The sequence below is a fragment of the Mustelus asterias genome, chromosome 1 (genome assembly GCF_964213995.1).
Source record: "Mustelus asterias chromosome 1, sMusAst1.hap1.1, whole genome shotgun sequence".
In the NCBI taxonomy this organism is placed as follows: Eukaryota; Metazoa; Chordata; class Chondrichthyes; order Carcharhiniformes; family Triakidae; genus Mustelus; species Mustelus asterias.
In genome coordinates, this window is record NC_135801.1 from 121,184,301 (window position 1) to 121,206,391 (window position 22,091).

At 42.1% G+C, this 22,091-nt stretch overlaps 1 protein-coding gene across 1 annotated transcript in view; it reads right to left on the minus strand.

The window, feature by feature from the left end:
- Positions 1 to 22,091, minus strand: part of LOC144496957 (phosphatidylinositol-3-phosphate phosphatase MTMR7-like) — an 89,280-nt gene that overhangs the window by 18,780 nt on the left and 48,409 nt on the right. The window contains exons 9-10 of the mRNA XM_078217600.1: positions 18,041 to 18,166; positions 12,711 to 12,760 (exon numbers count right to left, since the gene is read on the minus strand). Of these exons, the coding sequence (XP_078073726.1) occupies positions 12,711 to 12,760; positions 18,041 to 18,166 (176 nt within the window). The remainder of the gene's footprint in view (positions 1 to 12,710; positions 12,761 to 18,040; positions 18,167 to 22,091) is intronic.

Consider the following 22,091-nt stretch of genomic DNA (forward strand, 5'->3'; position numbering starts at 1 on the left):
ATACGTTGAGCTGAGTTGTGGTAAAAAAAAACGGTCGGCCTTTTGGCTAAGATGAAGTGTAGTTTGCTGATCCTACGCTTGATAGAAGTCAATGAGGTTACACTGAGACTTCATTTGAAGCAATTTTTAAAAACGCCATCTAGGCCTTTTGGCTAAAAACTCAGATCAAGCCCAGGAGGGGGTGTAATGCCTGTTCCCATCAGCTTGGATCTTGTTGATCGAACCCAAGACAAGAAAAGTGGGGCCTGCTTTGGCAGCTTGGATCTGTAATGTCTCTCTTGTAGGGATGTTGATTGGGCCAATTTGGTTTTTTGATTGGAAATAAATTTTTTAAAACTGTCAGCCTTTTGGCTAAGATGAAGCTCAGATCAAGCCCAGGAAGGGGTGTAATGCCTCATCCTATCAGCTTGGTTCTTGTTTGATCGAGCACAAGACAGGAGGAATGGCCTGTCTTGTCAGCTTGAATTTGTAATGTCTCTCTTGTAGGGACTCGGATTGGGCCAAATTGGATTTTTGATTGGAAATAAATATAAAAAGAAACTATCAGGGAGATGTCCTGAGACAAAGTGTGAAATCTAAAACAGCCATCCAGTTTTGAATCCAGAATAGTATTTGTTTTCAGAAAGCAGTGTGCTTCTGAACTTTCTTGGATTTCCAAGGTAGAGTGGAAGAGTTTGAAAAGTCGTGTGGTATACCTTTACTAAAGTGACAGCAGTTTATGCCTTCAGTAACATTACTGGATTTTTATAGTTAAGAATCTCTAAGGAAGTTGTTGCCAAGGAGGTTGTGTGTTTAGACCAAATGAGATTTTTGGGGGAATGGTTTCTAAGACTGTTTAACCATGTAACTTAAATCTTGTGCACTTAGATTTTTGTATTTGTTCTTGTTAATAAGTCTTTTGAATTTTAAAATTCTAAAAGTGTTACTCGAGTTCAATGCTTCTGGGATCAGTATCTTTTTCTCCTCATTTTCAAAATACAAAAAAAAAGTTATGATCAATGAGCAAGTTTCCCTCTAGGATTTGGCTAGCTCAGCAAATAACATCTGTTGTAGTCATAACAACATACATTCCTCCAAGATGGTCATAGTCAAAGGTTAGGAAGGTGCTGTCTAAAGAAGCTTAGCGAGTTCCTGCAGTGAATGTGTTAATGGTACACACTAATGCTAGTATGTGTCACTTAAGGAGGGAAACATATTTACAGCACCCATCCTGTCAAGCCCCTCAGGATCCTATATGTTTCAATAAGATCAACGGTCAATCTTCTAAACTCCAGGGATACAGGTTCAGCATGTCCAATGATAACACCCCATCACAAATATGAGTCGTGTGAACCTTCTCTGAATTGCTTCGAATGCATTTATATATTTTCTTAAATAAGGAGATCAAAACTGAATACAGTCTAGATGTAGTCTCACCAACATCCTGTACAACTGTAGCAAAACATCCCTACTTTTATATTCCATTCCCCTTGCAAGAAGCCACAACTTTCCATTTGCCTTCCTCATCACTTGGTGTATCTGCACACTTTGGGCCCGATTTTACCATTTTGATTCTAAGTGCTGAATCTGGGCACAATTCAGATCCGACTTGAAAATCTGTTCTCAGGCACCCCCATACGCACTTAGCCTGAAAACAAAATCGCGAATCTGAAACGCGCTGTGGACAGGGCTTATCACGCCTGAAATGATTGGAGATTCGAGCTGCGCATGTGCAGTGGGAAAAAAATTTGAAAAACGCGCCGTTGTCACATTCCTCCCGAGCCGCAAAAAGCGGATAAAGCGGCTCGAGAGCGAAAAGCGGGAGCGATGGCCCCCACAGACATCGCCCCACCCGCACAACATAACTGTCCCACTTATCCACCCACGTACCCCCCCGCTACCCAGACCAATTGTGACCCTCTGCTCCCCTTCCCCCCCACCGGTCACCCGCAGAGTGACAGCGGACACCCCTGCCCCTCCCACCAGAGATCCATCGGGCCTCCCCCCGTCACCAGAGATACATCTTACCCGCCTCTCCCCCCCCCCTCCCCCCCAACCAACCAGAGAGCAATTGAGCCTCCCTCTGCCGTCTCCCCCCACCCGATAACGATCTGGCTTCCTTCCTCCCTTCCACCCCCCACCAGAGATACATCTGACCTGCCTCCTCCTCCCTCCCCCCCAACCAGAGAATGATATGATCTGATCCACACCCGCCACCCCCCCCCCCCCACCCCCACCACCGATCTGAGTCAGAGAGCCTTTTGAAGCTCTGAACTTACGTCTTCAGAAGCTGGAGCGCCTGGAACAGAACTTTGCCGAGCATGTCTATTTCGTGCCGAATCTGGACACGCGAACGCGATGGTAAAGGGGGAAATGCTGGTAAAGTTGGGCAAGCAGCCCATTAATTCAATTTAAATGCGCAATTCGGATCGTGGATCGCATCAATGGCCTCACGCCCTATTTTGCCAAGTTTTCGCACCCGAAAATAGGAGCGACGCAATGGTAAAATCGGCCCCTTTGTGATTCATGTACCAGGACACCCAGATCCCTCTGTACTGCAGAGTTCTGCAATCTCTCTCCATTGAAATAATATGCTGCTTTTCTATTCTTCTTGCCAAAATTCCTACATTATATTCCATCTGCCATTTTTTCCCTACTCACTTAGCCTATTTAAAAGTAAAGTTTATTTATTAGTCACAAGTAGGCTTACATTAACACTGCAATGAATGTGAAAATCCCCCAGTCGTCACACTCCGGCGCCTGTTCGGGATAAGGGATAATTTTAGCATGGCCAATGCACCTAACCAGCACATCTTCGGACTGTGGGAGGAAACAAGAGCACCCGGAGGAAACCCATGTAAACACGCGGAGAATGTGCAGACTCTGCACAGAGAGTGACCCAAGCCGGGAATTGAACCTGGGTCCTTGGCGCTGTGAGGCAGTAGTGTTAACCACTGTGCCACCAGACCACCCCCTTTTATATCCTTTTGCACAGTCCCCTATGTCATCTTCACAACTTACTTTCCTACGTATAGTCATTTGGTAGTACAGAATTCGAGAATTACTGAAAAAATATATTGTATTGAAGCTTTTCATTTTGCACTCATCAGGACAATCACAAGGATACCAATGTCAGAGAAAGCAACAACCTTGTACTGTATGAGAAGAGGGCACTGATTGGTTTGAAAGTGGACTCTGACTGGTAGAAGCATTGCCAAGGAGAATGCACTATGTTGGTGACTAAGTAAAATGCCAAGCATTATTTGAAATTTAAACCAGGCAGCTCGACTCTGACTGATCAAGGCATTGTCCTGTGGAATGAATCAGCAAAAGGCCATTACTTATTTTGCTCAGTTGAAACAGATGCAACGTGAGTACATGTTATTTCTGTCTGCAAAGAGCAGGGCTCTGTGTACTAATATATGTAGTTTTCAGTACATGCAAATGTGCCACACTGCAATCCTGCCCAACATGTCAGTAGTAATTTTTAGCACACTGAGGATTATTTAGCAAATGTTGCCTAAATATCTAATGTTGGACACTGTTTTACGTGTTGCAAGCATGATCTGGTTAGGGACGGTCTGTACTTTGCCCATTGCGAACAGCAGTACATAAGAACATAAGAACTAGAAGCAGGGGTATGCCATCTGGCCCCTCGAGCCTGCTCCGTCATTCAATAAGATCACGGCTGATCTTTTTGTGGATTCAGCTCCACCTATCGCCCGCTCACCATAACCCTTAATTCCTTTACTGTTCAAAAATTTATCTTTCCTTGCCTTAAAAACATTCAATGAGGTAGCCTCAACTGCTTCACTGGGCAGGGAATTCCACAGATTCACAATCCTTTGTGTGAAGAAGTTCCTCCTCAACTCAGTCCTAAATCTGCTGCCCCATATTTTGAGGCCATGCCCCCTAGTTCTAGTTTCACCTGCCAGTAGAAACAACTTCCCTGCTTCTATCTTATCTATTCCCTTCATAATCTTATAGGTTTCTATAAGATCTCCCCTCATTCTTCTGAATTCCAATGAGTATAGCCCCAGTCTACTCAGTCTCTCCTCATAAGCCAACCCTCTCAACTCCGGAATCAACCTAGTGAATCTCCTCTGCTCCCCTTCCAGTGCCAGTACATCCTTTCTCAAGTAAGGAGACCAAAACTGTACACAGTACTCCAGGTGTGGCCTCACCAGCACCCCTATACAGCTGCAACATAACCTCACTGTTTTTAAACCCCATCCCTCTCGCGATGAAGGACAAAATTCAATTTGCCTTCTTAATTACCTGCTGCACCTGCAACCCAACTCCATGTGATTCTTGCACAAGGACACCCCAGTCCCTCTGCACAGCAGTATGCTGCAACTTTTTACCATTTAAATAATAGTCCATTTTGCTGTTATTCCTACCAAAATGGATGACCTCACATTTACCAACATTGTACTCCATCTGCCAGACCCTCGCCCACTCACTTAGACTATCTATATCCCTTTGCAGACTTTCAGCATCCTCAGCACACTTTGCTCTGCCACCCATATTAGTGTCATCTGTGAATTTTGACACACTACACTTGGTCCTCAACTCCAAATCATCGATGTAAATTGTAAACAATTGCGGTCCCAACACTGATCACTGAGGCACACCACTAGTCACTGATCGCCAACCAGAAAAACATCCATATGCCCCCATTCTTTGCTTTCTGTTAGTTAACCAATCCTCTATTCATGCTAATACATTACCCGTAACACCATGCACCTTTATCTTATGTAGCAGTCTTTGGTGCGGCATCTTGTCAAATGCCTTCTGGAAATCCAGATACACCACATCCACAGGTTCCCCATTGTCCACTGCACATGTAATGTTCTCAAAGAATTCCACCAAATTAGTCAAATATGACCTTCCCTTCACGAACTCATGCTGCGTCTTACCAATGGGACAATCTATATCCAGATGTCTCGCTATTTCTTCCTTGATGATAGATTCAAGCATTTTCCCTACTACAGAAGTTAAGCTAACTGGCCTATAGTTACCCACCTTTTGTCTACTTCCTTTTTTAAACAGTGGCGTCACATTTGCTGTTTTCCAATCTGCGGGAACTACCCCAGAGTCCAGCGAATTTTGGTGAATTACCACTAGTGCATTTGCTATTTCTCCCACCATTTCTTTTAGTACCCTGGGATGCATTCCATCGGGACCAGGAGACTTGTCTGCCTTTAGCCCCATTAGCTTGCCCAACACTACCTCCTTCGTGATAATGATAGTTTCTAGGTCCTCACCTGCCATAGTCTTCCTGTCATCAGTAGGGACATGATGTAAGATCCGCCAGTCTTTGGGACGTATGGCTTACATACCTTGCATCATGCTGGCACTGAAATTCATATGCCACATTACTCATTTGTGTGATAGGCAGAATTCTTTTTGGCTTTATCAGTAGCATCCACTCATGATGTTACTGCATAGTAGCAGGGTGAAACAGCTAGCTTCATCTCTTGCTCAAATTTTTGAGATACCTTGCCCTTCCAGACTGGAGTAGTTAGGGAGAAACTGGTCCCACTTGTCAAAGCATCAAGGACAAGGGGTAATTGGCAAAAGCAGCAAAAATGACATGAGGAACAACTTTTTCACACAGCGAGTGGTTAAAGTTTGCAATGCACTATCTGAAAGTGTGATGAGACAGGTTCAATGGAGACATTCAAAAGGGAATTAGACTGTTATCTGAAAATGAAGAATGTGAAGGGTTACAGTGAGAGGGCAGAGGAATGGTATTAAGTGAATTGCTCATTCAGAAAGCTGGTACAGACACAAATAGCCTCCTCTGTGATTTTGTGCTTCAAAATCCAGTTACACCTCATTCAACTGGGTGCAATCTTTTCAAGAGTTTTTAGCATAAGATTAATCATAAGAATGCAAGTTCTCATCAGTTCAATTGATCTTCCTTGGATCCAGTTTTGGTGATCCTCAGCAGTGCGATCTTTGGAGAAGTATAGAATCACTGACAGCAAATTCTGGATTCTTGAAGTCGCTGTCAGTTTCACTGATGTAATGACGGAGGATGCTGACAGTTTTACCATCATTACCAGCACAAAATTCAGCCAAAGTAACTATCTTCCCCTTATATGGGATTATGTTAATTGCCTCAACCAAACCACTGCATACGATAAGAATACCATATTCTCACCTTGCTCAAAGTAGAGAAGTTTCTCCTGTATTATTTTATTTCTTAGTGACTATCTTATATTCTGAGACTTCTACACCTTCACAATTTACATGTCATTGTAATCCATTTCTGTTAGGTATTTGTGCTCAAATAATTCTAATATTCACAGAATTTTCTTTTTTCCCAACTGCAGGTTATTCTTCAAGTATAAGCATTTTAATACATGGATATTTTAGGAGTACTTTGCTGCCAACAAAGAATTTTATTTTTAATTTTACTGCACTTTTAATATTCAATTTTTAAATACCTAATAATCATCCTTAATAAACCCACCACCCGCTCCCGTCATAGGATTTTAAAGTACCCGAATAATGCTTTATAATGTAAAGCTTTATTTAATCAAGCATCTTTTACTGTCTTTGTAATTTTGCCCCACTCCACTAAAAGAATGTTTAAAAATGGTATATGATGCAACAACCCAAGGTCAGTCAAAGCCAGGTTCAATGATAAACGTGGTGTACACTATTTGTTCAGGGAACAAGGTCAACCAGCTAGTGAAAGCAGACCTTTAATTGATCATATGAATCTAGTAAAGCAGAAGAAATTGTTCAACAATTTCACCTTTCTAAAATAGTAAAAAAGTTAAACTTCTTTTCACTTTCTAATGAAGCAGTTTATGAAATAGACCAACCTTATTATAGAAATGTCTATTTACATATAGGTGAGCAGAAGTCACTCGGCTATTATTAAGTTGTCATCCATGCTTCAAGCACTAACTGAACATTCACAATTCAATAGCTTGCCTTTCATGTACCCCCAAAATATGTTTGATATCAGGAGCTAACACTAAGAATCACGAGTAAATGTGATTTTACAAAATATTAAGGAAAATAATTAGCAGGACATGTGAATATGTAACAGAACTACATAGCTACATACATTTTTTTGATTCATTCGTGGGACACGGGCATTGCCGGCTGGCCAGTGTTTATTGCCCATCACTAGTTGCCCTTGAGAAGGTGGTGGTGAGCTACCTTCTTGAATTGCTGCAGTCCATGTGCTGTGGGTTGACCCACAATGCCATTAGGCAGGGCATTCCAGAATTTTGAGCCAGCAACTGCGAAGGAACGGCGATATATTTCCAAGTCAGGATGGTGAGTGACTTGCAGGGGAACTTGCAGGTGGTGGTGTTCCCATGTATCTGCTGCCCTTATCCTTCTAGATGGAAGTGATCATGGGTTTGGAAGGTGCTGTCTCAGGATCTTTGGTAAATTGCCGCAATGCGTCCAGTAGATAGCACACACTGCTGCTACTGAACGTCGGTATGGAGGGAGTGGATGTTTGTAGATGTGATGCCAATCAAGCAGGCTGCTTTGTCCTGGATGGTGTCAAGCTTCTTGAGTGTTGTTGGAGCTGCACCCATCCAGGCAAGTGGGGAGTATTCCATCACACTCCTGATGTATGTACTGCATGAAATAGGAGCAGGAGCAGGCCACTCGGCCCCTTGAGCCTGCTCCGCCATTTAACCTCTCTTTACAACAATCTGAGGTATCTATGTGCTTCAAGAAGACGACCATCATCCCAGTACCAAAGAAAAGCCAAGCAACATGCCTTAATGACTATTGCCCAGTGGCTCTGACATCCATCATTATGAAATGCTTCAAAAGGTTAATAATGGCACGAATCAATTCCAGCCTCCTGGACTGCCTGAATCCACTACAGTTTGCCTACCGCCGCAACAGGTCCACAGCAGAGTGAGTGCAGGGCCATCTCCCTGGCCCTGCACTCAACCCTGGAACAACTAGATAACAAAAGCACCTATGTCAGACTCCTATTTATTGTCTAAAGCTCAGCCTTCAACACCATTATTCCTACGAAACTCATCTCCAAATTCCGTGGCGTGGGCCTCGGCTCCTCTCTCTGCGATTGGATCCTGAACTTTCTAACCCACAGATCACATTCAGTAAGGATAGGCAACAACACCGTCTCCACGATCATCCTCAACCCCGATGCCCCATAAGGCTGTGTTCTCAGCCCCTTATTATATTCCTTATACACCTATGACTGTGTGGCCAAATTCCCCTCTAACTCGATTTTCAAGTTTGCTGACGACACCACCATAGTGGGTCAGATCTCAAACAATGACAAGACAGAGTTCAGGAATGAGATAGAGAATCTGGTGAACTAGTGCAGCGACAATAATCTCTCTCTCAGTGTCAACAAAACGAAGGAGATTGTCATCGACTTCAGGAAGCGTAGTGGAGAACATCCCCCTGTCTGCATCAACAGGGACGAAGTAGAAATGGTCGAGTGCTTCATGATTTTAGGTGTCTAGATCACCAACAACCTGCCCTGGTGCCCCCATGCCGACACTATAGTTAAGAAAGCTCACCAATGCCTCTACTTCCTCAGAAGATTAAAGAAATTTGGAATGTCAACTACAACTCTCACCAACTTTTACAGATGCACCATACCAGCACTTTTTTTTGTTGTATCACAGCTTGGTATGTCCAAGAGCGCAAGAAACTACAAAAGGTCATGAATATAGCCCAATCCATCCCACAAACCAGCCTCCCATCCATTGACTCTGTCAACACTTCCCGCAGCCTCGGCAAAGCAGCCAGCATAATTAAGGACCCCACGCACCCCGGACATACTCTCTTCCACCTTCTTCTGTCGGGAAAAAGATACAGAAGTCTGAGGTCACGTACCAACTGACTCAAGAACAGCTTCTTCCCTGCTGCTGTCAGACTTTTGAATGGACCTATCTTGCATTAAGTTGATCTTTCCCTACACGCTAGCTATGACTGTAACACTACATTCTGCACTCTCTCATTTCCTTCTCTATGAATGGTATGCTTTGTTTGTATAGCACGCAAGAAACAATACTTTTCACTGTATAGTAATACATGTGACAATAAATCAAATCAAAATAAGATTATTACTGATCTGATTGTAATTTCAACCTCACATTCCTGCCACCTCCCCAATAACTTTTCACCCCTTGTTAATCAAGAATCTATCTAGCTCTGTCTCAAAAATATTCAAAGACTCTGTTTCTACTACCTTTTGAGGAAGAGAGTTCCAGAGACTCACGACCCGGACAGCAAACATTCTAAACTCTTTGTCTTAAATGAGCGACCCCTTATTTTTAAACAGCAACCCCTAGTTCTAGATTCTCCAACAAGCGGAAACATCCTCTCCACATGCATCCTATCAACACCCCTAAGGATCCTAAATGTTTCAATAAAGTCACTTCTTTTGCTGGAGGATACAAACCTATCCTCTCCAATCGCTCCTCATAAAAAGACCTGTCCATTTAGTCCAGTAAAGATTGTCCAAACTGCTTCTAACACATATACATATTTTATTAAATAAAGAGACCAATATCCTGCACAATACTCCAGATGTGGTCGCACCAATGCCTTGTACAACTGAAGCATAACCTCCCTATTTTTGAAATCAATTCATCTCACAATAAATTATAAAATGATATTAGTTTTCCTAATTACTTGCTGTACCTGTATACCAGCCTTCTGTGATTCCTGTAACTAGAACACCCATTTCATTCGGTACTTTTATTCATCAATTGTTTCAAAATTTCACCAAACGCTGGTAGTGAGTTCCCAAATGCTTACAATTCTATCCAAACCTTTGACAATTTAGACATTGAGCTGTTATTGCCTGTATTACATTACAATACATTTTATTATTTCTGGGATTGTTTTGCTTATCTTGGCAGTAAATGCATATTTAATTGATCTATTTATTTTCCCCTTCTAAGATTGCATGCACTTAAAGACTAGAATTTTACATTCAGGGGTCAGGAGCGCGATCGACCTGGTCAAAAATAAAATTTCGCCAAATGATTTTGGACGTACTTTCCAACAACATCACATACATGCGCAATTTCAAGGTTGGCTGGTCTGTGCAAGAATCGGATGCACACACACCAACTAAAGGGCCAATTAAGGTTATTAACTAGCCAATATACAGCGATTTTATGCTGCCAATGCAATTTTTAGCTCATCACATACGCAGAATGGATGGACGCTAATCACATTTTTACATTTCCTCATCTAAGGACAGGAAAAAAAGGTCCCCAGTTCATTGCTGCATGAGTGCAGCATTGTCTCCGGGTTTCTTGGCAATTCTTAAGCATTTCAAACTTGCCTTCCAACCTTTCAGTACCTCATTTCTTTGGAGGAATGATTCCCCTGAGGATTGGAGCACAGTGATCTCTCATTTGCGAGGCACCAGTCCTCTGCATCTGATCCAAAGGGAATAGTGTATTCTGCTGGTGGAATCTCTTCTGAAGAGGAAGAAAGGGGCAGGAGGGACAGGAGGTCAGGTGAGCACAGGTAGTGGCCCAGGGCAAGACCTTTTAGAGGAGAGGCATGGGCTCAGTTGGTGCAAGGCCAGCAGGGAGGCCAAGACAGGAGGGTACACTGAAGACGCCATCACCAAGCGGCTAGAGTATATGGACAGCACTCCAACTACCTTCAAATGTCTGAGGTCCAGTGACACAGGAGACTACACCTCTCCAGGGACACAGTGACAGCAATATATGACATGATAGGTCCCAAAATCACTTCCAACTGCATTGGCAGACACATAGTGCTGATGGCATGAAGGTCACAGCTGCCCTCAAATTCTACACCTCTGGTTCTTTTCAGGGCTCAGTGGGGGATTTGTGCTGTGTCTCTCAAATCAGCCACACGCAGCTGTGTCAAGCTCATCACTGATACTATCTTTAGACCCGTCCGCATATTCATCCACTACCGGACAGACGAGGCGAGCCAGGAGGAGAAAGCACAGGGCTTTGCCACAATGGCTGGTTTCTGCCACACCCAGGGTGGAATAGATTGCACTCACATGTGGACATCAAGACACCAGTAAGTGATCCAGGAGCTTAAACAGGAAGGAGTTCCACTTAATCATCAGTGACCACAAGACCCAATTCTCCAAGTTTGTGTATATTATCCTTGGAGCTCAAACAATGCTTACACCTTGTGGCACTCACAGGTACCAACACTGTTCATGGCTCCTGCATGGTTGAATGGATGGCTCCTGGGTGACAAGGACTATCCTCTGAAAAGGTGACTGAAGACCCCACTCTGTCATCCATGAACTGTGGCCCAGAGGTAAAAGTGATTATTTCTACTTTGAAATTTGGAATGCATCCTGCAGCTGACACACAATGATGGCAAAGTGCATCAATTTTGGGGAATTATATATTCACTTCAGTCACAGCTAATCGAATGAATTGCTTTACCCTGGATGACATCAAGGTGAGACACTCATTCCACAGTATCCAGCCTCTGCCCTGTTCTTACAGACGCAAAGTTTACATTACTATTAAGGTTCTTTTCGATCATGACTCCAGGTTGTTGAAGGCAGGAGACGTGTTGAAAATTGGGGGAGTAGTGATTAGGTTTTTTATTTTTTTTAAATGGTCACTGAATTACATTTTTACTAGCACAAATGCTACCTGTCAATTTTCAGAGTTACAGTAGTCTAGTTGTGTTAATAGGCACATATACTTAATAGAAAGATACTGAAGGGATGGAAAAAACCTAGTGATTAAAATGAATACTTCCATGAAAATGCAAGTGCAGTTAGAAAAGAAAAATAGTTCAATGCCTTTGTGGGCTTGCTTTACAAACCTATTGGAATTACACAGGATTTGAGGTAAAACCTTTTCACCCAGAGGGTGGTGGGAATCTTGAACTCACTGCTTGAAAGGGAGGAACCCTCACAATATTAGAGAAGCATTTAGGTGAGCACTTAAAATGCCACAGCATTCAAGCTATGGTTCAAGTACTGGAAAATGGGATTAAAATAAATGGGCTTGATGGCTGGCACAGACATGATGGGCCGAAGGGCCTCTTTCTGTGTAGTAAAACTCTATGACTAACTCAGCCAAAGGAAAAGGACAATTCTATACAAGTCATTTACTTGGATCTGCTGAAGGCATTTGATTAAAGCTCTTCACGTGAGTTTAGTATAAAAGCTTATGAAATAGTTGGCACATCTTCTCGAAGGATTGACAATTGCCTTGACGACAGGGGAGAGAGAGGCAATAATCTTAAAGTGTGCTGCCTGGGAAAAGCTCTGAGATCCCTGTTATTAAAAATATTTGTGAATTACATAAAACAGGGTGCATATAACTATTATTAACTTCTCTGAAGACAGATAAGTAGTGAACAAGCTATTGACAAATTATAGATGGATTTTGATACACATAAACATAGGAATAAACTAGATCCCTGGCTCAATTATGCTGTCAGACGCTAGGGGCAGAGAGACCAAATTGCAAGAGTAAATCTGTCCCAAACTCAAATATCCAGCAGCAAGTGGAATTAACCCCCACTTTATCTAAGAATTTAAATACAGTAAAGTGTGTACAAAATTTGTCATAACTGTCAAGTTACCAGCATGATGAATATTTCTTCTTTGGAACTTATACTTATTAATCTTGATGAAATTTGTATTTTTACAATTCTATTGAATATTTATTAACTTGAGAAATATCATATGAATGTACTACAAGAGACAATTAAATCCTGATAATACTGCTTACCTGTGATTAAACTTGTGTCCAAAGGAAACCCAATCTTTTTCTATTAAAACCTACATACGAGAAAGGTTTTAGAATATTATAATCAGTAACGTAACAGTGGTGCAAAACAACCAATTTTACAAAATCTCTAGTATCATGATCGGAGAATCGCATTAACCAGTCAATTTGTAGCAAGAAAGAATGAACTAGCATTTGTATAACAACTCTGGACATTTTAAGCCTTTTCACTGTGGGAGAGATACTTCAAATTCTGCCATGGAATCTACTGTATGCAGATGGGGCCTCAGTCATTCAAACAGGACCATTTGATCATTTACATGGGGACCGTTCTGTGCCATCAGCATAGGATAATCAGAAAGCCAGCACCCTCAACAGCATTGCACCCCCTCAGTACAGCATCCTGAAGCATTAGCCTATATTATGTGCTCAAATCTCTGCAGTGGGATTTGAACAAACAACTAAGGGGTGTCTAAGGGGTGCGAGTGATACCAAAGGGTCAAGACTGATACCTGAAAGTAGAAAATATATAAGAGACATCTGGACCTAATGGATTAATCCCAATAAATGCACCATTCAAGTGCACCTATTTACATCTTCTTGTCATTCCTGCTAATTTTGATGAGATAATTAGGCTTCTTCCTTGCACAGTTTCTGTGGATAGATTGGACATCATGTGTCTTACAACAGGTGATCTAGTAAAATAAAGAACTGTGTATTCATTAGCAGTATAAATGCTGCACTGTATACAATCTTAAAATTGTAATTCCCTTATAAATCTTTAAGATATGTTGGTACTATATTGCCCGAAATTCTAGCTCCTGATTGCTTGCTCTCTGTGTAACTGCTCAGCTGCTTGAAGCCTAACACTCCACAGTTTATCCATCAGCATCAATCAGGTCAGTCATATGAATTGCTGTATATTAACAGTAACTTTCCGATATCAGCCCTGAGCTTACCCTTTATTAGTTGGAAATTGTGCCCCCCGTTCTAGTGCCATGAATATCGTTTAAGATTTGCCTTTTGTATTCCATTTACTTTAAATGCATGCACATACCCCTATGTCTAAATAAAATCACTCTTCACTTATCTGCTTTCAAGGTTAAAAGGTTTGAGCATCGCTAGTCATCCCCATAACACAGGCCTCAGATACGAATATATTTAAAAATACTGTAGAACCATAGAACATTACAGCACAGAAACAGGCCTTTTGGCCCTTCTTGGCTGTGCCGAACCATTTTTCTGCCTGGTCCCACTGACCTGCACCTGGACCATATCCCTCCACACCCCTCTCATCCATGTACCTGTCCAAGTTTTTCTTAAATGTTAAAAGTGAGCCCGCATTCACCACTTCATCTGGCAGCTCATTCCACACTCCCACCACTCTCTGTGTGAAGAAGCCCCCCCTAATATTCCCTTTAAACTTTTTCCCCTTCACCCTTAACCCATGTCCTCTAGTTTTTTTCTCCCCTAGCCTCAGTGGAAAAAGCCTGCTTGCATTCACTCTATCTATACCCATCATAATTTTATACACCTCTATCAAATCTCCCCTCATTCTTCTACGCTCCAGGGAATAAAGTCCTAACCTATTCAACCTTTCTCTGTAACTCAGTTTCTCAAGTCCCGGCAACATCCTTGTAAACCTTCTCTGCACTCTTTCAACCTTATTAATATCCTTCCTGTAATTAGGCGACCAAAACTACACACAATACTCTAAATTCAGCCTCACCAATGTCTTATACAACCTCACCATAACATTCCAACTCTTGTACTCAATACTTTGATTTATAAAGGCCAATGTACCAAAAGCACTCTTTACGACCCTATCTACCTGTGACGCCACTTTTAGGGAATTATGTATCTGTATTCCCAGATCCCTCTGTTCTACTGCACTCTTCAGTGTCCCACCATTTACCATGTATGTTCTACCTTGGTTTGTCCTTCCAAAGTGCAATACCTCACACTTGTCTGCATTAAACTCCATCTGCCATTTTTCAGCCCATTTTTCTAGCTGGTCCAAATCCCTCTGCAAGCTTTGAAAACCTTCCTCACTGTCCACTACACCTCCAATCTTTGTATCATCAGCAAATTTACCACATTATCATCCAGATCATTGATATTGATGACAAACAACAATGGACCCAGCACTGATCCCTGTGGCACACCACTAGTCGCAGGCCTCCACTCAGAGAAGCAATCCTCCACTACCACTCTCTGGCTTCTTCTATTGAGCCAATGTCTAATCCAATTTACTACCTCTCCATGTATACCTAGCGACTGAACCTTCCTAACTAACCTCCCATGCAGGACCTTGTCAAAGGCCTTACTGAAGTCCATGTCGACAACATCCACTGCCTTCCCTTCATCCACTTTCCTGGTAACCTCCTCGAAAAACTCTAATAGATTGGTTAAACATGACCTACCACGCACAAAGCCATAATGACTCTCCCTAATAAGTCCCAGTCTATCCAAATATTTGTAGATCCTATCTCTTAGTACTCCTACCAATAATTTACCTACTACTGATGTCAAACGTACCGACCTATAATTTCCCGCATTACTTTTTGAGCCTTTTTTAAACAACGGAACAACATGAGCTATCCTCCAATCATCCGGCACCTCACCAGTGGATACCGACATTTTAAATATATCTGCCAGGGCCCCTGCAATTTCAACACTAGTCTCCTTCAAGGTCCGAGGGAATACCCTGTCCGGTCCTGGGGATTTATCTACTCTGATTTACCTCAAGACAGCAAGCACCTCCTCCCCTTTAATCTGTATAGGTTCCATGACCTCCCTACTTGTTTGCCTTATTTCCATAGACTCCATGCCACTTTCCCTGGTAAATACGGATGCAAAAAACCCATTTAATATCTCCCCCATTTCTTTTGGTTCCAAACATAGCCGACCACTCTGATCTTCAAGAGGACCAATTTTATCACTTACTATCCTTTTGCTCTTATTATACCTGTAGAAGCTCTTAGGATTATCCTTCACCTTGTCTGCCAAAGCAACCTCATGTCTTCTTTTAGCCCTCCTGATTTCTTTCTTAAGTAGTTTCTCGCACTTTTTATACTCCTCAAGCATCTTATTTGCTCCCTGTTGCCTATACATGTCATACATCTCTCTCTTCTTCTTTATCAGAGTTCCAATATCCCTCGAGAATGAAGATTCCTTATTGTTATTCACTTTGCCTTTAATCCTGACAGGAACATACAAACTCTGCACTCTCAAAATTTCTCCTTTGAAGGCCTCCCACTTAGCAATCACATCCTTGCCAGAGAACAGCCTGTCCCAATCCACGCTTTTTAGATCCTTTCTCATTTCTTCAAATTTGGCCTTTTTCCAGTTTAGAACCTCAACCCGAGGACCAGATCTATCTTTATCCATGATCAAGTTGAAACTAATGGTGTTATGATCACTGGAACCAAAGTGTTCCCCTACACACACTTCCGTCACTTGTCCTAACTCGTTTCCTAATAGGAGATCTAATATTGTATCCTCTCTAGTTGGTACCTCTATATATTGATTTAGAAAATTTTCCTGAACACATTTTACAAACTCTAACCCGTCTAGACCTTTAACAGTATGGGAGTCCCAATCTAGATGTGGAAAATTAAAATCCCCTATCACAACTTTATGTTTCCTGCAGTTGTCTGCTATCTCTCTGCAGATTTGCTCCTCCAATTCTCGCTGACTATTGGGTGGTCTATAATACAACCCCATTAATGTGGTCATACCTTTCCTGTTTCTCAGCTCCACCCATATGGCCTCGGTAGACAAGCCCTCTAATCTGTCCTGCCTGAGCACCGCTGTAACATTTTCCCTGACTAGCAATGCCACCCCCCCCCCCCCCCTCTGCCTCTATCACGTCTGAAACATTGGAACCCTGGAACATTGAGCTGCCAGTCCTGCCCCTCCTGTAGCCAAGTTTCACTAATGGCTATAATGTCATAATTCCATGTGTCAATCCACGCCCTCAGCTCGTCTGCCTTCCCCACAATACTCAGAGATGCTGAAAATCTTAAATAAAAACAGAGAGGTTGATGACCTTTCATCAGAACTGCTTACTATCTGTGACATTCTTCCATAAAATTAAGTGTGCCCATCCTGATCCATAATACAGAAACATTTTTATGCAGCTCAGTTATGTAACACTATTGATCTTGATCACTGAAGTCCATATTTACAGTCATCCTTCTTGCAACAAGAGACAGGAGAGAGAATTCTACAGCCAAGAAAAACAATCATGAACATAAATAAAATTAAAATGTTTGAATAAATGTTAAGAATTAAAAATTGTAATTAATGTACAGGAAAATCCCATTTTTACAGAATGGTTCATTCCATAAAAAAGGATTTTCCTTAAAATGGGTATTATTGACCCTGGATAGACCAGCAGCTGCCAGCCTCTCACTCTGGGACATGGGTGGGGACAAATAGGCCAATTATAATTTAGCTGGGGAAACACAAGGTTAGGAAATTAACAGATCTCCCCTAAACAATAAAAAAGAAAATACTTGTAAGTGAAAGGGAGGAGGTTGAATCTCAGAACAAGACCAAGACTCAATATCACCTGTGGTAGGAACTACATCCTCCGTAGCTGCTGCCTCCCCAGCCCCGGTCTCATACTGCTGAGAGCCATAGCCATGCTGTCCCGCGGTTTTGGCTTCATCATTTTTGAAAACTTGGAGGATGCCAGAAATGCAGTGGAGGCGATGAATGGAAATTCCCTCAATGGGCGGCAGGTCTGGGTGGTCCATGTCAAAAAAAAGTCAGGAGGCAGCAGCTACGAATGATGACCAGGGATGCCCCTGAAGTTAGCAGTGGTTATAATTCTTCTAACTTTTTCTGGGCAACTATTGCTGTAAGACAGGCAGAACAATCCAAAGTTTGCAATTTAAATTGTATTTTCGGATAGTTCCCAGTATTCTCTTTCAGCACACATCAACACAATTTTGAATCTTCAAAACAAGGGATTAAGAACAGAGAAACAAGAAAATAATAAAACATTAGCATGAACTCTTGCTTCTCTGTACTCAACATGCTTGCTTTCCATTTAGGAGGGTGGGTTTAGCTCAGTTGATTGGACAGCTTGTTTGTGGAGCAGAGTGATGCCAACAGCATAAGTTCAATTCCCGTAAAGGCTGAAATTATTCATGAAGGCCCGCCTTCTCAACCTTGCCCCTCACCTGAGGTGTGGTGATCCTCAGGTTAAATCACCACCGGTCAGCTCTCCCCCTCAAAGGGGAAAGTAGCCAATGGTCATCTATGACTATGGAGACTTTACCTTTACCTCTCCATTTATCCTTGGTATATCATGTTCTGCTTACCATGAATCCCTTTAAGGTTCTGTAAAATGGGTCAAGTAGCAGGCATGCAACGGAGCAAACCTGTGCAGTTCTGTCCCAACCATCTGAGCAATGAACCAGTACACTGGCTGCCTCCTCGGCAACTGCCTGAAACAACATGTTACATTATATTTATGTCAAAGATCCTGAAGTCAGCTTACAAAATTAATCTTTCTTATTTACTTTTATATGCTACAAATAAGGCAACCACTCACCCCTACAGTCAGCCATTCAAATGATGCCCACTGATTTTCCTGCCTCCCACTGCTACTGTAACCAACCATAGGGACTGCCAGAAATAAAACTCGTTCCACATAAGTGCCAGGCAAAGATCATCTTCACCAAGAAAGAATCTAACAATCTTCCCTTGACATTTAATTACATTACCAACTATCAACATCATGGGGGTATAATTGACCAAAAACTGAACTGAACAAGCCATATAAATACTGTGGCTACAAGAGCGGGTCAGAGGCTGGGAATTCTGCGGACAGCAACTCACTATCTGACTCCCCAAAGCCAGTCTACCAGCAGTGAGCCACAAATTAGGACTGTGATGGAATACTTTCCATTCGCCTAGAGTGAAACTCAACCAACACTCAAGAAGCCTGACACCATCCAGGACAAAGCAGCCTGCTCAATTGACACCCCATCCACCACCTTAAACAAACACACCTTCCACCACCAGCATGCCGTGACAGCAGTGTATACCATCTACAAGATGCACTGCAGCAACTCAAAGTTCCCTCAACAGCACTTTCCAGATCCATGACCTCTGCCATCTAGCAGGAGCAGACATATGGGGACAGCACCACCTGCAAATTCTCCTCCAAGAATATCCTGATTTGGAGCTGTATTGCCAATGCTTCACTGTCACTCGAACAAAATCCTGGAATTTCCTTCCTAACAGCAATGTGGGAGAATCTGATGCACAACAGACATTCAAGAAGGAGATTCACCACCACCCAGTCAAGGGTAATTAGTGATGGGCAACAAATGCTGGTTGAGTCAGCGATGCCCACACCCCATGAAAGAATATTAAAAAGTAGTTAAAATTATGCAGTAGTGCCAGAAAGTCTGATGAAGACCCTTATGGAGATTTAGCTTTTAATACAATCATGGAATGTGGCTGTGTTAGGAAAACAAAAGTAGTTATAAAGGATTTATATTTATATCGGTAAATGTTAGAAATAAGGTAAAGATTTAAGTGGGTTTAATTTGGTGTTTCTGTGCCTGGACCTATAGTTAGCTCCATAGTGGATAAAGATGATTATATGTGTGGGGATTGGTTAAGTTCAGCTGTGTTTCTATTGTGCTTGGAGAGAGTTACCATGTGAAGAATAAATAAACCAGCAGTGGTTGCTTAGCAACTGGGGCCTTGTAGGATAGAGAAGCTTTTAAGTGTTAGTTTAGCTAATTTGTTGACAGTAGGGCAGGACACTGGGGAGCGAGCCTTTCTCAACTTTGCCAGGAGAAACTGAACAGGACAAGGGAATTGCAAAGATGCGAGCTTCCTAAAGAACAAGTTTCAGTCCAGATAAACAGGGAATTGGGACAGAAATAATTCCTTAAGACAACTGAAGTTGAGAGAAGAGATAAAAGTATTTATCAGAAGAATTTAGGGAAGAGTAAACAAAGTGTTGTTAGTTAAAGAGACAATTGCAGTAGCCAGATTTAAATTGGGAAAGCAGACTTCAAAGGTAAATTAAATGTTTGATGCCATTTTAACAAGATTCTGGGATCAAGAGTTAACACAATTCTGAACAGTTTGCACAACAGTCAAGAAAAATAAATCCTAAAGGAGTTGGGTATAAAATTCTGGACTGGATTCACTGTTAAAAGTAGAGCAGAAGCTTTGTTTAAAAGTGTCATTTGAAAAACCTGGTCTTGATTTTGGAATGCAAACCACTAGAGGAAGGCATTATTGTGAGAGAAGATATTAAAGCATGTTTTTGAGAATGGAGCTTGGAAACTCTCACATGACAATCATCTGAGGAGAGCCTGAAGAGAAAACCACAAACACTAACTTGGGTTCAGAGCGAAGTGCGTTTATTTGACCACAGTCATTACATGTGCTTAAAAGGGGCTTTGTGTGTTAATGAGACCATTTTAGCTTAAGTTGCATGTTGTAATCCATGCTAATCTTAAAATTTATATGTATTTGTTTATATTCTTTAAATACATTAAGGGGAAGAGGTTAACCAGGGAAGAGTAGAGTCCATTAGAGACCAAGGGGACAACCTGTGTGTGAATCCGCAGGACATTAGAATGGTGTTAAATGAATACTTCGCATCGGTCTTCATTCAGGAGAAGGAAGAAATAGGTACAGAATTCAGGAAACGATCTTGAGCAGTTTTACATAGGAAATGAGGAGTATTGGAGGCTTTTACGGGCTTAAGAATGGACAAATCCCCAGGCCCAGATGAATGCATCCTAGGCTGTTGTGGGAGGCAAGGCAGGAAATTGCAGGGACCCTGACTCAAATTTTTAACTTCTCCCTGGCCACAGGGGAAGTACAGTAAGAAGTCTCACAACTCCAGGTTAAAGTCCAACAGGTTTATTTGGTAGCACAAGCTTTCGGAGTGTTACTCCTTCTTCAGGTGAGTGAAGAGTTGAAGGAGCGACACTCCGAAAGCTTGTGCTACCAAATAAACCTGTTGGACTTTAACCTGGCGTTGTGAGACTTCTTACTGTGTTTACCCCAGTCCAACGCCGACATCTCCACATCACAGGCGAAGTGCCAGAGGACTGGAAGATGGCTCACGTGGTTCCACTTTTCAGGAAGGGTGGTAGCAATGAACCAGGGAATTACAGACTGGTGCATCTCACATTAGTGGTAGGGAAACTATTGGAGAAAATTCTTGAGGCGAGAATTAATCTCCACTTGGAAAGGCATGGGTTGATTAGGGATAGTCAGCATGGCTTTGTCAGAGGAAGGACATGCCTAACAAATTTATAGAATTTTTTGAAACAGTGATCGAGTGTGTGAATGAGGCAAGTATAGCTGTTTATATGGATTTTAGCAAAGCCTTTGAGAAGGTCCCACATGGAAGACTGATTGCAAGATTGAAGCACATGGAATTCAGTGAAACTTGTGAGACGGATCCGTAACTGGTTTAGTAATAGGACAGAAAGGGTGGTGGTAGAGGTTGTTTGTGTGACTGGAGGCTGGTGTTCAGTGGCGTACCAGAAGGTTCAGTGCTGGATCCCTTAATGTTCATTATGTAAATGATACAGATGAGAATGTGGGGGAATGATTAGTAAGTTTACAGATGACACCAAGATTGGTAGGGTGGTTAATAGTGAAGATGGTCGTAAGTTACAGGAATATATAGATGGGTTGGTCAGAAGGGCAGAGCAATGGCAGATGGTATTTAACCCTAATAACTACATAGTGATGCACTTTGCAAGAAGTAACAGGACAAGGAAGTATTTAATGAATGGCAGGACACTAGGCAGCTCAGAGGCACAGGGTAATCTTGAGTATTTATTCACAGATCTTTGCAGGAGAATAGGGTAGTTAAGAAAACATATGGGACACTTGTTTGTATCAGTTGTGGCATAGAGTATAAAAGCAGGGAGGTTATGTTAGGGTTGTACAGAACGTTGGCTAGGCAACCGCTGGAGTACTATGCAGTTCTGGTCACCTCACTATCCTAGAATGGAATATTTGAGCTATAAGGAAAGACTGGATAGGCTTGGATTATTTTCTTTACAGCAGAGAAGGTTGAGGTATATAAGATTATTAATGGTTTGGACAGGTTGAATAGGAAGCAGCTCCTCCCTTTGGTTGAGGGGTCAATCATGAGGGGCACAGTTTTAGGGTGAGGGGTAGGAAATTCAGAGGGGATTTGAGAGAAAAAAATCACTCGGAAGGTGGTGAGAATCTGGAATACATTGCCTGTGAAAGTAGTGGAGGCTGAAAACCTTACAATCTTTAAGAAGTATTTGGATGAGCACTCAAGTGCTGGAAAATGGGATTAGTGCAACTTTAGTGGTCGTTACTGTCAGTACAGACTTGGTGGGCCAAGGT